At 34.1% G+C, this 18662-nt stretch overlaps 1 protein-coding gene across 3 annotated transcripts in view; it reads left to right on the top strand.

Annotated features, from left to right (window-relative positions):
* Positions 1 to 507: 507 nt before the first annotated feature.
* LOC149426461 (protein qui-1) overlaps positions 508 to 18662 on the top strand; it is a 73909-nt gene continuing 55754 nt past the window's right edge. For 2 of the 3 annotated variants that reach the window (XM_089631022.1, XM_089631008.1), the window contains exons 1-3: positions 508 to 814; positions 6700 to 6858; positions 11765 to 11844. In XM_089631022.1, coding sequence (XP_089487148.1) covers positions 6747 to 6858; positions 11765 to 11844 — 192 coding nt within the window. In that variant the 5' untranslated portion in view covers positions 508 to 814; positions 6700 to 6746. The other variant, XM_089631015.1, reaches the window with a different exon arrangement.

The raw sequence follows: 18662 nt of genomic DNA, 5'->3' as shown, positions 1-18662 counted from the left end.
TTTCATATTATAGGAAACCAATACTTAGGTGATATTGACATATTCATTGTTAACTTAGCGATTTTTTTTGGATCACATAAAATATGTATTGCAACACTACTCTTAAGGCTTCTGTTGTATTTTTTAAATGTTTTTTGTAAACCTATCTGATCACTGATTGATAAAAAATAGTTTATTGTATTTGTTATCTATTGTAATTTTATTGTGATTATCTATCATTTAAAAGCCCTCTGAGCGTTAAGTAAAAAATAATAATAATGAAAACTACCATCATATACGTCGATACGTGCGACGATTACAAAGGTAAATGCGACGCTATCAGAGAAATATTATTACAGGTGGTCACTTATTAACAGCTATTCACAGAGGTAGGAGTACTACAAGCACGCTGTACAGGTGTACAGTAGGTACATGTGTATACGCAGTGTACATGTACAATTGTACACACCCGCGCTATTTAACGAAGAAAGTATTCTCATTCTCCTTACTCTGCGAGGTGCTGCGAGCTGCGAGCTTCCACCTCCACTTCCACCGGCCGAGCCTGTCCGAGCGCGCAGTCTCCGGAGTTTCCCGAGCGTTTCCCGACCATTTCCCGAGCCGGGCCGAGCGCCGAGCCTCGCAGGCCGTATTGCGCTCGACTTTATTCGACCGGCCGTGCTGTGCGCGCGCGAGACCCCGCGATGGATTTTTCTCATGTCTTCACCCTCGGTAGCCGAACTTTGGTTACCTGAATATCCTCTCGTGAGCTTCAGCCATTATCTGTTGAGCTTTGGGCCTCCGATACTAACGGCCGTCCGTCGGGCAGTGGTCAGTGGTCAGTACCGCGCCTTTCTTTATTTACTTATTCTAATTAAACAAATATGCATCGCTGTCGGATGAACGTGGAAAGGTGCGCTGTGAATATGATTTTGTAAATAATATTTACCTTGTAAAAGTTGAATAAATGCTTCGTTGCATATAACAGCGGAGAACCATCGAACTGTAAGTAAATATAATTATCGTGCTAAGTGCGTAAGGCAAAATAAACAAACATTTTCCGTGGAGTCACGGGACAGAGCGAGCGACATAATCATTGTTTCAATTATTGAAACTTCAGTCTCATGGAAAAATGCCGTTGGGTACAGACAAGACAAACCTTTTGAACTTGCTGTCAGCTTTATTGTGGTTAATTTAGAAAACGGGAGTACTGGGGATGATCGCGCCAGTATCTGTGCATTGGATGAGAACTAAGATTTCCCAACATTAAAATATACGCGCGCATTTTGAGCGTGGTTTTATTACCTGTCGAGTATGTCCCAATTCCACATATACACAAACACACACACTACACTTTACACTTTTGCATCGATCTTTTTTTATATTTACATTTGACTAGGTAGGTACCTAGATATAGCACTTTCTAATTCATATTTCCACCGTTAAATTATAACAAAACTGTCACTAATTTTTTATTACTGAATGCCATCAGCCCCTCCGACTCGCGACACTTCCACGGAAAACAAAAGTAGATACTTGCGTGATAAGCTACTTATGTTTTAGATTCATCGATTGGCTTTGTAAATAGATCCGCTGTCGGTATTCTTTTAGGAAAAGTACTGGGCTTACCTGTACTTGTGTTTCTTCCCATTGTTTGTGTAAGCTATTCACAGGTAAATAATCTATATCTAGCGTGTACCGGTACAGTGTTAGTATACACCTGGCTACTTGATACTCGTTTCATCTACATATGATTACTAAGCCTTTTGTAAGACGTGCACGAAACACATTTTCATATCCGCCAGAGCCTTTTACTCTCGAGATTACATCCTTCCTTCCTTCCTTCCTCTACCTTTCTTTTTCAATTCCTTCTTATAGCTTCTCACAAAGTGCGCGATCTAATATATCAATATACATTCACCATACCACTATTATAATATTCCAGTGCTGAATTCTTAAAAAAATAACCGTTTTCCGCTAAAAACATTTTACACATGGTAGGTAGGTAATTTACCACTTATCTGAATTCTTTACACAATCGGTTCTATGTTTCGAAATAATAATCAAAACATTTTTCCGTTAAAAACATTATACACATGCTAGGTAGGTAAATAACCACTAATGTGAATTCTTCACAAAATCGGTTCCAATTTTGAAAATGATTATTAAAACAGTGTTCCGCTAAAACATTATACACACGTAGGTAGGTAAATTACCACTAATCTGAATTCTTCGCACAATCTGTTCCAACTTTGAAAATAACAATTAAGACAGTTTTCCGCTTAAAACATTATACACATGTAAGGTAGGTAAATTACTACTAATCTGAATTCTTTGCACAATAGGTTCCAACTTTGAAAATGATAATTAAAACAGTTTTCCCCTAAAACATTATACACATGGTAGGTAGGTAAATTACCACTAATCTGAATTCTCCGCAAAATCTTGTTAAAAACGGAACTACAAACCGCTTCCTGATAAAGTGTTAGTAAATTCATAATACTTTCGGAACACGTGTTCACGAACCTGCGTTTGTCTAAATAAAAAATCATGACGAAATGCAAAAATGTTAGGATTTTTATGAACACGTGCTCGGACATCGAGACAAAACATTGGTATTTTACTTAAAGTTCATCATCAGGATACCTATAAATGCATTCGTCAATGGCCTACAATCCCGTTTTTAACAGGAATACGAATAATTTTAAAACATAATAAATTAAGTATATTTTTTATCAGGAAGATCTCCGTGTAGACCTTTATAATAACTTTGAAAATGATAATTAAAACAGTTTTCTGTTAAAAACATTATACACATGGTAGGTAGGTACTTTCCCACTTATCTGAAATCTTCACACAATCGGTTCCAATTTCAAACATGACACGTAAATTAAAAGCAAATATGAGTTCATTGAACGAGAGTTACGCAGGACGCACAGACAACCGAAATGAGTCTTTTTGAATATGATGATGATTATACAGTTAAATCAAATTGAATAAATCTAATCTTAACTTAACTTAACTAAATTTAAACGGAAGTGATAAACGTCGCTATGCATCTAGTATATTTTAGCACTTGCGGTGTAAGAGGGGACTGGAGGAGGGTATTTCAAACTTTCGTTACTATCGGAAAAACTTTATTGAAACTTTCTTTATTATCGGGGTACACAAATGTGTACATTCAAACTTGTCCTATTTACCACGTTGAACGCTATTGTGGAAATGAAGAAAATTTACCATTTTAAATTTGAAAAAAAAAATACCTAGATGACATCGGCGACCATTAACTGCGGTCACCGATGACCGTCATGGCGCTATGGGAGAAAAATGACGATTTTCGTTATGAGGTCACCTGTGACCTACATGGCGTTCAACGTGTTAAAATCACTTGTCTCTGCGTGTAGTGGATTACTCAATAGTGAATAATTATTATAATCATTTTTTGGAATTGAGATTTTCACGGCCCATTTTAAAGTACTACCATAATATATTTTTAATGTATTATGCCGTGTTGCGCTTCCTCCTTATTTAGTCAACGTTTTCACCATTAAGGCAGATGTGTAGATTGTAGTGAAGTGCGTGTTTATAAATGTATACGTGTACGGTGCCGTGTTAATCCTCTTATTTTCCTATTCTTTTGATTAAACGGCTAGAAAAAACAATGCATAAATTGCTTTTATTATGGACAGGAATACCGTGAACCATTAAGATTACCACACCCTGAAAAATTGCCATGTATTTTAAGTCAATTAAGACTTAATTACCTCATTAGTATGAGAATTTCCTTTTAGTATCTTTTTTAATAATGTGTATTACGGATTTATCTAATACTATTACAATATATGTGACATTGTTTAAATAACTGTAAATAAATAAATTAAAATTTTAACAATAATGTATTTTGGAATCCTCGCCTAAAATGACTACTTATTGAAACTTTCATGGCCGATGTCGAAAATGTCAAGAGACCTAGAAATTTCTTTTAGCAGCACCCATTCCTCTTGTCATACCACGTCCGATCCACCATGTAAACTAAGTCGCGATGTCGACCCTGGTGGTAGTTGTTCAGTCCGAACAATTTATACATTCCATGCATGGGCTGTCAATAAAATAGTTTATTAATTTTCTGTAAGGGCCCCATTCATCCTAGATTAGGGACTTTCGTAGCGCATTTCAGAGAGCTGTCCTCACCATGCATTCTCATGTAAAGATACCATAGATTTTTTAAATTTGTTCTAGTAATTTTACGTATTTATGATAAGTCCATCCGCTCACGGGGCAACTGAAAAAAAAACCAGTTGGCAACTCAAGTTGCTGTACTGTGTATTTCAAAAGCAGTCCGCACACGGTGCGACCAGTTTTCAACAGCGACTCGACATTCGCAAATCGCCTGCGCATTTCAGTTGCCCCTATGTCATATATCACTATCAAATTACGTAAAAAAATGTCTGTAGAATCAAGTGATGATGAAGCTGCCATTATTTTTTTCTTTTCGTGTTATAATCAGGAAGACTAAGACTGACATATCTATATATGTCTATCTATATATAGATATGTCAGTTTTAGACTTCCTGTTGTGCGGAATTTCAGAGTCATGTCCAGAAATCGAAAGAATGCCCTTCCATTTCTGCGTGATTATTTATATTTTGTATAAATATTATTAGGAAGCTAAGTTAGCTTCCTATACATCATAGATAATATTAGCTAAGCTAACTACAAACTACATAGTAAGTAGATTAAGCGTGTACCTATGTATTTCTATGAAATAGCTCAATTGGTGTCATAATAGGCAATCAACGACAAAATAAGGCATTTATTAGGTCATTGTCCCCCCAAATGTAGTATTTAGTTGGTAGGAAGCAGGAATGTCTTTCATCGACAGATTCTTCTAATAAATAAACCGTAATATTTTTTTGTTCTCACGTTAGTTCAATAATTCCTTTTCCCATTTTCTGATAAATTTACAAAGCGTAAACGATTGTTAAAGCTATTTTTATTCTTTGTTTACATTTATCATAACATTCTCAACGATTGTTTAACGATGCGAAACCGCGCACCAAAATATTATCTAAATTATTAAAAAAATATACATAACGATGAGAGATTATCTGAGATACGCTCGAGAAAATAAATAAGATATATACACAGTAGTAAAACTGCGCGAAATACTATGTTTTTACTAAAAAATGTCTGTTTTTTCAGCAGCTTTTTGCGAAAGCGATCTATTAATTGGCTATGATTTAAGTCAGACATTATAAAGAAATACGTAAGTGGCGTGGATAGTATAGAAATGAATTATTCGCTAAAGAATTTTACTTTGGAATAATATTATAAAATATTACGACGGATATTTAACCGAGCGAATTCTGATATAAGCGGAAGAAACAATATTCGAACACAAAAGCGGTTGTTTTTTTAGCCCTTCTGGCGCCTTCAAGTCTACATTGTCTCCAGTCTCCACAGCATCACGATACAGTCATACTCTTTATTTTCTAATCGGTTTTCAATAGATATACTCGTACAATACCATAGAATACATAGTTGGATTATTTGCACAATACTAACTAAACGAGCGAATAAGTAAGTTATCACAGGCGAGAATATTATCTTTTAAGATTAGTTGATATTAAAATTATAATATATCATCTGAATGATGCGCCGAGTTTTAGGTAGATACTCCACTCCATTGTATAAAAATAACTGCTGTGATGTGTTTTGTATTTATTGTTTATGTCTCGTTGGGTGTTTGTATAAAATAATTTATAATGTTCCCACAGAAAACCACGATACAGCAAATTTCGCAGCTGTTTCTCGTATGTTTATTATAAGTTTAGCTTTCCCGCATTTTCAAAACAATAGTGTAATTCGTCGGTGTGAAGAATTCAGAGATGGTTCAATAACTTACAGCTTTGGCTCGCAATACCAAACAAATCGTGCGAAATACGATAACATTATAATATCTTTCTCGCCTACCGAACTGTAACTGTGAAGTTATTATAATATTGTATTGCAATGGTATATCAATGGATACCTACCCGATTACGGCGTTTACACGTTACCTACCGATTACATAATATTATTATATTACCTATCGATCACATGTTAGTCATATTCCCCACAGATTACACATTTATTAAGTACCTAGCGATTACATATTACCTACCGATTACCGATTAGTTCTTGAAATTGCTTCTAAACAATTTACCTACTTGAAACTTCGAACTGTTCGATGATTTAGAAGGGTTGATTAAACAAATTTCCTTAAAAACTTTGATACTGGCGCATTCTTACATGATCATTTATATGAGTCTCTATGGTCAATTTATGGAACAAAAGTCCATTCATCTTTGGGTTTCTATTCCATAGAAACGTCCGTTGTCTCGAATTTATTCCATAGATTCTATGAAATGAGAAGTGATGAGATCCCGGCTTAAACAATCCAAGTTTCATCATATGACGTAGGTACTTGTGCGAATATTTCCCGTTCCTACCTTTTGAAAAGTCTTAGGTACGAGGGGAAATCCCAAAAGAAATGTCTCCTATTTTTTTAATACAAAGGAACATTAAATTTTTTTTAAAGCATTAACATCTATCTATTTTTCTACATATTTTGCGAAATGACAATAATGTAAAATAATAAGAAATACCCTCGTACTTAGGTATATACTCCCTAAAATATATGTTAAATTACAGCTGGTATGTTTCTTATGTCTTTTTGAGCAGGGAGTGGTGAGGAGTGAGGAGTGACAGGAGCGCAGAAAGCAGGAAGGATGGCCACCCCAGAGTCCGTGGTGATGGAGACCCTCCGAGGGTACTCCTGCAGCGCCGACCAATGGCCCGGCCCTAGACTGGTCAAGATATTCGTCTCCAGCGCTTACAACGGTAGGTACTACATTACTAGTAGGTAGGTAGTTATGTTATGTCTGTCAACAATCTAAAAATTAAAAATTTAATAATTTTATTCATTACTATGGCAACACCGAGTAGAATAGAACAAAATAATTATTTATTAACGCCCTTTTTAGGGGCTTTTACATATGAATAGTAAAAATTATACAGTACATGCATAAAATTAATAGAATATGTTTATTTCATTATTATAGTATATTCAGCGAAGTTATGTTTGTCTCCCGAATCCGACGGTACGAATGGACAAGAAAGTTTGGTATTTTTAAAGTTTTTTTTATATTAAAGAAATAAGGTAATTACATATAAAATAATACCATTGGGTTTATGTGATTTGAATACTAATCTTTCATGGAAGCGTTAGCTTGCGTTTGGAAGAGGAATGTACAGTACATTATTGTAGTTATTTATAAGTAATTAATAATTTGATAAGCACATGTGTTGTGTCTTATTATTACTTATTTAATTGATGAAAGTGCGCGATTCCTTCACCTGGTTTTTATTTTGATTTAATATTTCATAAATAGCTTCAATGACATATTTAGAAAATACGGAATAAATTCGGATTAGGGGAGTCACTCGAATAACCGAAATTGAATTTGATTTAGACTAATTTAGGGCTGGGGAATCCGAATCTGCAAGAATTAGGTGACTGAAATTTACTGAAATTTCAAAAGTGTTAAATAGTTATTAATTTGATTTTCTTAAGTCATAGTTGATAAATAAAACATGGTTTCTATGTATCGCGTACGAAATTTCAAGACCCTATAACTCAGTTAATGGTGCCGACCCCCACCTAATTATTGCAGATTCGGATTCCCCAGCCCTAAATTAGTCCAAATCAAGTTCAATTTCGGTTATTCGAGTGACTCCCCTAAACCGAATTTTACCCGAAAATACACAAAAAAACGTTTCCATGCAATAAAATTAAATTTCTATGTTTAAAAAATAACATGTTCGAATACAAGATTTCATTACAATTAGGTGAGAAATAATTATAAAAATAAATGATAATATTGATGTGCAAAATATTCACTTGAACCACTGATAGACGTAGTAAACACATACCTTCAAATAGAAGTGACGTACGGGCAAATCTTTGTACACGTTTTCAAAAGATGACACGATTGAATATGTGCACACTGATTGTATTGAAAGTGATGAAAGCTTCAAAAAAGTGTTTGAAACTAGTTTGGAACACTTGCCCGTTGTGCGTAGCTACGTTTAAAATTATTGTTTTCACCTATCCTCAGTACCTACTCAAGTACCTATAAGTAAACCGTTTAATTTTATGTATAATTTTTTTAATAATATATATCTAATACACTACAAGTAAAGGTCTCTTTAAAATGATTTACCTGTAGTTTTGAATGGAAACCGATGTGGCAACTGACTTAGGTAGTAGGTACGTTTTGGTTCTAGTCCTTAGAACCAATGAAAACACTCGTACATCAGGCTTACACTGCCTGACATTGCCATTTCATTTGATTAAGAATTTGTACCGAATTTGAAATTTATGTCCCGAATGGCCAGACTTGATCACGAAACACACCCACACCGCATTCCTTGTGTTATTCTTTATTTTTTGACTAGAACCATAGTGCTTTTTTAAATTTTCAAATTATTCCTTTCAAATATTTTCAGCCATTTAAAACCGTTTAAACGATGGCAGCGCCCATCAATAATGTCTGCGTTTTTACATAATCTCGAGTACTTACCTACCAGTCGTTTATATAATATAATGTTACGTAATTTTTTGATTTTTTTTATTCTCAAGTCGTCAATTCTTGTCACGTTTTTTAGAACCCCCCTTGTCCAATTACGTCTGTACACATTTCCTTCAAGGGCCGAACCGAAATCCCTATCTTACCTCTTAGAATGAATATTTTATAATTGCATTTAGCCTTCCCCTTAAAAGGTGTTTGAAATTATATTTTAATTATGCTAAATTGGATGTATTACAAATACGATGTTGAAAAGGGGGGATGGTATTTACGGTAAAGTTTGAAAATAGTAAAGGTACCTACTTCTATATAGTAGGGAAATTAAAGTAGGTAGGTACACGTAGTCTATGGTTTCCACTTGAAGGTCACTTTGAGTACCTGCCTACAATTCGGGAAGTTGAGAACTTGAATTTTAAATAGGTGAGAAGGAATAAGGAATGGAACAATGTCCAATTTTCATGCAAATGGGGGTGGAAATGTCTTTGTTCGAAAGTTGTGGAAATTGAACGATCCTTGATTTTGTGGAATCACTCCGAGAATTGGGGCAAATTTAGCTCCTTTGTTTGGCTAATATATGCAAATAATGTTATAAATAAATATATCTAAAATTATTTGCACGCAGAGAGTGAAATTATTTTAGTTTACGAAAATGAGTAACGCGTCACTTAATTCTGAGACACACGTTCCCTCTCATATATAGTCACGTTACTTCTACGCTCCCTCCCCTTATAACGTTGGGTATTTTAAGTACGGCTCCTTAAAAAAATTAATAAATTATTTAATAGTTGACAATAGTGTTGAGTACTTCATACAAGATACCCATACAAAAACGTAAAATGTCCCGCCGACTCCCAAAATATATTTGCTCCAACACTTTTTCTTTGTAATAATACAAAAGGTTTTGTATTAATACAACTTCGGCTGAACAATATTTTAACTCAATTTTGGCTCGTTCACACTGCCTCACTCTTCACACCTCACCTAATTTGAGGTGGAACACCTCAACATCTCATTCAGGATTTGAGTACCTCATACCTACAGTTCGATCTCATTCAGATCGTTTTTGCAGCAAGATAGGATTTGATTTACGCACGATCTGGAAAAGTATTGATTACGCACAATTTAATCAAGTGGAACAATTTTCATTACTGTGGCTACACCGAGTGATTTTGGCACAAATTATCAATCTTATTATGAGTGGTTTATTTATGATTTTATTTGTCTGGAATTCTAGAATATTCTTTTTTTTGTATTTCTTTGGCATTCACTATGTAACAATTTCTAGACATTTTTTGTTTTTTAATGAGTTTTATTATTCACAATGTACATTTGTTATGTATAAATTATTATTATTATTTTATACGTAATAAATGTACATTGTGAATAATAAAATAAATTAAAAAACAAAAAATGTCTAGAATATTCTTATTTGTCGAGAATTTGAAATTTCAGAGAAAAAACGGAATTACCTAATAAACTTTTAAACGTTTTCTTGTAGGTTTTAGTACGCGTCTCTTCTACATACTTTTATTTTGATATAACATCTTCGATAATATGTACCCACATTTCAAAAACACAAAAAAAAACTTTTCCATAGAATTAAAATACACATTTTATAACGTGATGGAGGGTCATCTTGTTTCAGTAAGTAACACTTATTTATGACCACCGTGTAAGCATAATACCTAAATAATGTAAAAAATATAAGTAAACAAAATTTCGACCGCAGTGCTTTTCAAAGATACAGACTTAACATTCTTGGTGTTGTAATTTAAAACAATTTAATGGATTACAGCGCCATTCTTTTTCCACATTTTTTCAGACCGTAGCCGTAAGTAGGTAGATACATGATTTTACTGTGGCACATCACGCGGGTATTTTATAGGAAAGGGAAGATTTTAAATAAAGTTATTTTTAAAGGTAGGTTCCTTTGTACCAGTGATTTATTTATAATTACATTATATTATGGCCTATAATACGACTCCCGGAGTAGACAGCTGAAAGCAACGGAACTGAACACGGAACGTGACCGTTTTAAATATTTAACGCGGAACATTAAGCCGCGCGCCTCTGCGCAAAAATACTTTTCAATTTGTGACCCGCGACTGCTCCTACATAAATATTATTTCCAACCTGGTTTATGGTTGAATTTGAATAATATTTAAAATCTCCTGACTACATTTTTATAGAGTAAATTATTTTCCCTCTATTCCTTCATAATGGCTTTTGAATTTGGCCTAATCTGTAGCAATACTAAAATATAGGTCCAGAAAGGAAATTGAGATGTGCACCTACGCAGACAATATTTTTTTTTCACTTAATTCGCTTTTACGAAAACATTATGAGTCAAAATATAGGTACAAAATAGACGTTATTTAGCAAAGGACGTGTAATGATAATATGGTCGGTATAATATATTAAGTAGTTGAAAACACGACTAGGACAAAATGTTGAATGTGCACCTGGTACTCATTTCGTTATTGCAATAGTGGTTTAAGACGTTTCAATTTTAGTTGATCAACTTTTATTGAACGACATGATTTCCAACTAAAAACTTGATCAACTTTGTTGAAAGAAGGTTCACACGTGTCCGTTTGCTTTCGAGTGTCGAGTTGATCAACTAAAATCGAAACGTATGAACAGCTATAAAAACCTATTTTTTCTCATCCTCTCGGATGTGATCTGAGAGCTACTACATGGTACACTCCACTTTTATCTATTACCTAGAAGGAAAACAATTCTGTACTTCACAAATACATTTTCCCAAGTTAAGGAAGCACATATTATGCTTTCTGTGTTATAACTTTTAAAACTTGAACCCTACTGAATATTTTTTTGAACTTTCCGTCAAAAGTTTAGTTCCTGAAAAGTTTTTTTCTGAAGGGTTTCTCTTTATGAAACTTTACCATAAAATATACACATCTTTCTGTATCTACATATTTAAGATGGTATAAAACACGTCTGCGGGTTAATTAATGAAGGTTTGGGTACACCTGATTTGGCATTTAATTTTAACAACTTGTTGATATCTTGAGAATTACAAATGAGGTTGCTTTAGTTTTTCGTGAAGATAAACTTCGCGTAACACGAAGGTAAAGGTTGTGTAATAAAAAGAAGGTGTAAAGGTTGTGAAAGTCTAATATGAACCTTTTTTTTAGATTTTCGAGAAGAAAGAAAGCAGCTCCTTGAGGTGGTTGGCCCAGAACTGCAGTCAATGTACGACGATCGACAAATAGAGGTAGGAATTTACTGCATTACTGTGAAATATGTCCCATTCGTACTAAACTTCCTAATTAAAAATGGATCGGGGATCTCTATACGATCGGGGATCTCTATATGATCAGGGATCTCTATATGATCGAGTATCTCTATACGATCGGGGATCTCTATATGATCAGGGATCTCTATATGATCGAGTATCTCTATACGATCGGGGATCTCTATATGATCGGGGATCTCTATACGATCGGGGATCTCTATATGATCGAGTATCTCTATACGATCGGGGATCACTATATGATCGGGGATCTCTATATGATCGAGTATCTCTATACGATCGGGGATCTCTATATGATCGAGTATCTCTATACGATCGGGGATCTCTATACGATCGGGGATCTCTATATGATCGGGGATCTCTATATGATCGAGTATCTCTATACGATCGGGGATCTCTATATGATCGGGGATCTCTATATGATCGAGTATCTCTATACGATCGAGAATCTCTATACGATCGGGGATCTCTATATGATCGAGGATCTCTATACGATCGGGGATCTCTATGATAGATCTGAGGAAAATCTTCAGACAAAGCAAGAATAAGGACGGGTTGTTTCGGAGAATTTGAACAATTCATCAAATTTCAACGATCATTTTCGGGTTCTGTGATAGATTTTTTCAAGTTCTGTTATTATTTCAGTTCTGTCAAGCAACTAGCATATAATGATATAATAACAGAACTGGAATATGACTTTAACAGAACCCGAAAATTAACGTTGAAATTTGATGAATTGTTCAAATTCTCCGAAACAACCCGTACTAAAAAAAAGTTTAAAAAAGTACGGTTTAAAAGCCCACTGCACTCAACCAAATTAATGTATAACTATTATGAAATCTATGATTCTATAGAAGATTTAAGCAATACATCCTACCTACTTTTTTCTATCGATTTCCATGTTCGAAATTGCACAAAAACATATTATTCCGCAAATTATGAGAACTGATACATATATTATGCATATAATATTAAATCTATAATTTAAATCTAATCTAAGATAATGAAGTTATTATGAAACAAGGAATCTAAACGCTAATATAATGCTAATGATCATGTTGTACACGGAGAAAAATGAGTATGGCTGATTGATTGAAAACCTGTTGATAATGTGATTGAAATCCATTTCCTAATAAAAATATAGTCTATTCAGAATGTGTCGGAACACGTGTTCATGCAGGTGTCCTTTTCCTAATAAATATAATGACGAAATATTACAATATTAGAATTTTGTGAACACGCGTTCCGACATCCTAATAACATATTCGTGTTTTACCGACAGTTTGTTAGGAAAGCTGTCAATTCATTTGTTTAAGGCGTGCATTCCCGTTTTCAACACGAATACGAAAATTTTGACCAAATTTTTAATAAATAATCAATTTTTTATACCAGTATTTGTTCTCTGTGTGGTACAAAACAATAAAATTTTGCTCAATATCGTTTTTATGGTATATAGCAAGGCTGCCCAACCCCAGGCCCGCATTATAACGAATAACGAATTATAAGTGGCCCGCGTGAAACATTTTCAAAAAACCCGCCAATCCGCCAATTTGAAAAAGTGTCGCGGGCCCGCGGTAAAACAAACAATGCAGCTTGCGCGCGGTCACCAGTGTTGCCAACGACGGCGATATCCTGTTGAACTTACTTTTGAAACAAAAATACACCGGTTTTCGACATAATATATTTTGTGTCGAAATGGTATCCTGTAGCCACGCCCCCCCCCATGGAATTCGAATTGCTGTGGGGAATCACATATGATGTTCGGGTGTGCGGAATTTTTTCTCAGCGAAGTTCCGTAACAACCCCCCCCCCCATGGATTTCAAATATTTTGTGGGGAGCACTCATTTAGATTTTTTTTTGTGGGGAATTATGTTTTATAGAAATTCTCTAACAACCCCCCCCCCATGGAAATAGGAACCGTCAGGTATTCAGTGGCCCGCCAGTGATTCAAAATCGTCAATTTCGCCCAACTGCTAAAAAGGTTGGGCAGCCTTGGTATATAGGATATAGGTATATAAATTTTACTAAGGTGACGGATTGGCAATTAGGTACTTAGGGGTATACTTACAATAATTAGGTAGCGGATTGGCAATTAGGTACTTAGGGGTATACTTACAATAATTAGGTAGCGGATTGGCAATTAGGTACTTAGGGGTATACTTACTATAATTAGGTGACGGATTGGCAATTAGGTACTTAGGGGTATACTTACAATAATTAGGTAGCGGATTGGCAATTAGGTACTTAGGGGTATACTTACAATAATTAGGTAGCGGATTGGCAATTAGGTACTTAGGGGTATACTTACAATAATTAGGTAGCGGTTTGGCAATTAGGTACTTAGGGGTATACTTACAATAATTAGGTGACGGATTGGCAATTATGTACTTAGGGGTATACTTACAATAATTAGGTGACGGATTGGCAATTATGTACTTAGGGATATACTTACAATAATTAGGTGACGGATTGGCAATTATGTACTTAGGGGTATACTTACAATAATTAGGTGACGGATTGGCAATTATGTACTTAGGGGTATACTTACAATAATTAGGTGACGGATTGGCAATTATGTACTTAGGGATATACTTACAATAATTAGGTGACGGATTGGCAATTATGTACTTAGGGGTATACTTACAATAATTAATAAAACATGCGCGTTCACAGATTGCGATAATTTGACTATATTAGGAATAAAACACTTTCGTAAAAATGCTGTTTTAAAATATTAAGATGAATTATTCGTTTCCGCCTGTACAATGTAATATTAATATAAATAAATAGTTTTGTACGCATAAAAAACTCAATTCTAACATAGTACATATTCAAGGCCTACAAATATCATATGCGATCGATATTTTTAATATAATTGAGTTTTTATACGGACATAACAATCATTTATGATAGTTAAAGAAGTATAGATATTTCCTATTCTAAATATATTCTTATTAAAAGTGAAAAAACAATATTTGTAACTGATCCACAAAATTTCTTTTTTCTTACATGCACACTTTATTTTTATATTAAAATTTTTATGTTACATAAAATACCCAATCGGGTGTAATAAATATTTGTTGATTACAAATTTGCTTTACGACGTTCTTGTTTATTTCTATACAAAAGTTAAGCTATGTTCTGTATAATACCCAATCTGGCATTATAAAGGTTTGCTTAATAATAACAGTAAATATTTATTTTACTAAAATCAACATTGTTACTAAATATTGTTCCGCTACTGCTTGTATAGTACCTTAAGTACCTATCTTGTACTTGTATTTATTGAACAACTATTACTTGAATGTACAATAACTCTAAACGACAATTAGTATTGTACATGCTTATATTGTTCGTACTCGGCCTATTATGATATGTAATTATTGTATTCCTGATCAGCTTACCTTAAACATTGTATACATTTAAAAGCCTTCATGGCATGATTAAATAAATAAATAATTATTCCAATTGCGTATGTATGTGCGCAAACAAATAATTCTTCATAATATTTTGAAGAATAACCTACAAAAAATTTAGTTTCATAAAATAATTTAATTAACGCCATCTGTGAACAAGTAGATTACAACGGCCTACATTATCGTGAGCAATTTGGTGACCCACAAGCTCGGTTTTAAAATATTCAAATAATGATTCCTTTCACCTTTGTACGTAGTTAAGTAGAGTAATTTGATGTCGTCGCATAATACATTAGTACATAACCCATGGATGACAACATAATACATGTCTCAGAATTTACGCTTATTACGTCTTGTGTGTTACTTGCTGAAAATGTAATATGATTTTAATCAAAATAAAAGGACGGAATAAAAGTATTCTTGAATAAAAATGATAACTTTGGGAAAAGTTATTCTCAGCCTTGTTGAAGGTAAAAGCCTCCCTTAGTGGGGTGGGAGGTGAGGGTGGGCCGATGGTATCACTGGAATAAATCTCTACCACGTTATGAAAGTTTGTAGGTACTCAGTTTTATCGCGCAAAATAACATTAGAAGAAATTTCGAAACATTCATCTCAGCCACGAAATTACAATAACATGTAGGCAAGATGCTTCGCGCAAATAAAAAAAGTTTTATGTTTCGAGGTTGGGAAATCAAGAGTACCTACTTTAAACTTGTGGAACTTTTATTTTTTTTTACTAGCCCGAGGACCTGAAAAGTTATTTTAATATTTCAAGTAATGCTTTGTATAAGTTTAGCTTAAGACGAAGCACTAAGAAGTAGTGGGATTCAGGTGTTTTGCTTAAGATTCTTTAATTAATAAATAAATTAAATACTGCGAATGGAACATACGAGGGGGCGTAATTAAGTTCGCGGAATGGGTAGGTAGGTGATTAGTGGGGGTATCGCTGAATTAGCTACTTATTGAGCAACTCATTATTAGTATAAATACTGGATTTTATCGTAATTAGGTCATTAGTCTTTGAGCTATCGTCGACCAAACAAGTCAATCAAGGGGAGAATTGTGAATATGGAGAAAATCGAGTTCCGCGCTGTTATAAAATTCCTTACCAAGCAAGGAAAATCATTTCAGATCATACTGAAAAAGATGTAATCCGTTTACGGGGACTCTTGTTCAAGTAAAACTATGGTTTACAAGTGGCATACCCTCTTTAAACAAGGCAGGGAGTCGCTTGAAGACGACCCACGGCCAGGAAGGCCTATCGAGGTGACCACTCCGGAAATTATTCAAAAACTCGAAATATTAATAATAGAAGATGCCCGACTAAACAGCTCGCAGAAATGGTTGGAGTATCAGATACAACCATTTTCTCGTATCTTACCTTTAAAATAATCGAGTATTTTTTATAAGCACAGAAAAAACATGTTTTGGGCTCATAAAAACAGAGGTCAAAATCTCCTACTTACGAACCCTTTTTCGGTTATGGTTTTATAGTATAATGTGACAAATGAAGTTCTTTCGAAAACGATCGTAAAACATTTAAACTTCCGCAATATAAAATAAAACCCTTTTTGGTGTTAAGGCGATATAAGACTCTGATGCCGCTGGTTTGCTCGACGCTCATATTTTAATTATTTCTGATAAACGCATTACTTAAATATCAAAAGTTTCTAGAGGGATCCCTACGGATTTAAGTTATAATGATAATAAATATTTAAATAATATTTTATAAGAGGTTTTTAACAATAATTTTAAAAAAGGTTTGTGGCATTATATTTTGAATACGTTTTTTTTCATCCCTTTCTTTTTATAATGTAAATTATTTTTTCTCTCTTTCTTTCTTCTCTGTTTTTAAAAATAATTGTTTAATATCATTTTTCTTGCAATTAAATATCAAGGTATATCATGGTCACCATGTTTACAACATTATACTGTAATGAATAGGCTGATAGGTACCGTGTAGGTATTCAATTCGTAGAAACGTCAATGGAACAATATTGTTATCTTAATGTAGTATATTGTTTGTGTTATTTTTTTATTATTTTGTAAAATTATTAACCTAAACACAGGCTTGTCCTAGTGAGGTTAAAAATTCTAACCTAAAAAATTAATGAAATGATTAAAATAAATCCCACGGAAAGATTAATTTTCTAAAATGCAAAGTCGACCGTAGGTGTGTTATTGTACTTACTGATTCCCACTTTATTTTAGAGATTTGATAGGGCAAATCATAAATAAACCACTCACGGGCAAATTCTGTCCAACACACCAGGGCCGTGCGTCGCATATTTTTGTGCACGGCTGCTTCACTTACGTCGTTAAGATTCTGGCTATATTTTAGGATATTGTCTCGTCTTAAGAGGGAATTTGAACCTTATCGCCATCTACATAAGGAGTGTTATTGCTAGCGGCTCGATTCTAAATATTTGCATTGCCTCAAAATAAACAACATTGAAGTCGCTGGGTTTGCCACCATAGACATCGGTAGAGTCAGTGCATTATAAATATGCAACATTTAATTATTGCAATTATTTTTATCGGATAATTTTAAATTAATTTTGAATTATCAAATATTCATTAGGTACTTACCTACATATAATTTTAAAAAATATGTAAATCAGTACAAATCTGACGTCAATGGTATAAATACAAAAAAAATACAGGGTTTTCCAATAAGAGGTGTTATTTTGAATCCCCCGCTATTTCGGTAGATGTTACTTTTGAAGCTGTCATTTTTAACATTTGACAAGTGAAAACTACGCCATTAATAAAAATGGAACGATACACGCTTCAACAACGCATCGAAATTATTAAAATTCACTTGAGTGAATCAAATGCAAATCATCTTGAGTGATGAGGCCCATTTCCTGAGGCCTCGGAAAACCCAAGAGTTATTGTTGAAAAGCCTCTCTATTCTCAACGTGTGACTGTTTGGTGCGGTTTATGGTCCGGCGGAGTCATTGGACTTTACTTTTTTGAAAATGAGGCTGGAGCAACAGTTACGGTGAATGGATTGCGCTATCGAGAGATGATTAATGATTTTTTATGGCCGGATTTCGATGGTATTGATCTGGACAACGTTTACTTTCAACAAGACTACGCTACGTGCCACACAAGCAACGAAACCATTGATTTTTTACGATTGAATATCAAAATAACACCTCTAATTGGAAAACCCTGTACATTCAGTAAACAATCTAAATAATAAACACTTTGCGCAAAGCTGACGGCCTGAGGATTATTTTAATTATTGGGACATTTTATAGATTTTCAAAGTGCCATTTAAATGCGATCTTTTTACTTCAATGAACTTACTTTTGAATGCCAAGTTAATCCCCTTAAATACTTACCTAAAGTACTTG

The sequence above is a fragment of the Hesperophylax consimilis genome, chromosome 1 (genome assembly GCF_061612785.1).
Source record: "Hesperophylax consimilis isolate HC1 chromosome 1, BYU_Hcon_1.0, whole genome shotgun sequence".
Lineage (NCBI taxonomy): Eukaryota > Metazoa > Arthropoda > Insecta > Trichoptera > Limnephilidae > Hesperophylax > Hesperophylax consimilis.
This window is presented reverse-complemented; position numbering and strand designations above follow the sequence as displayed.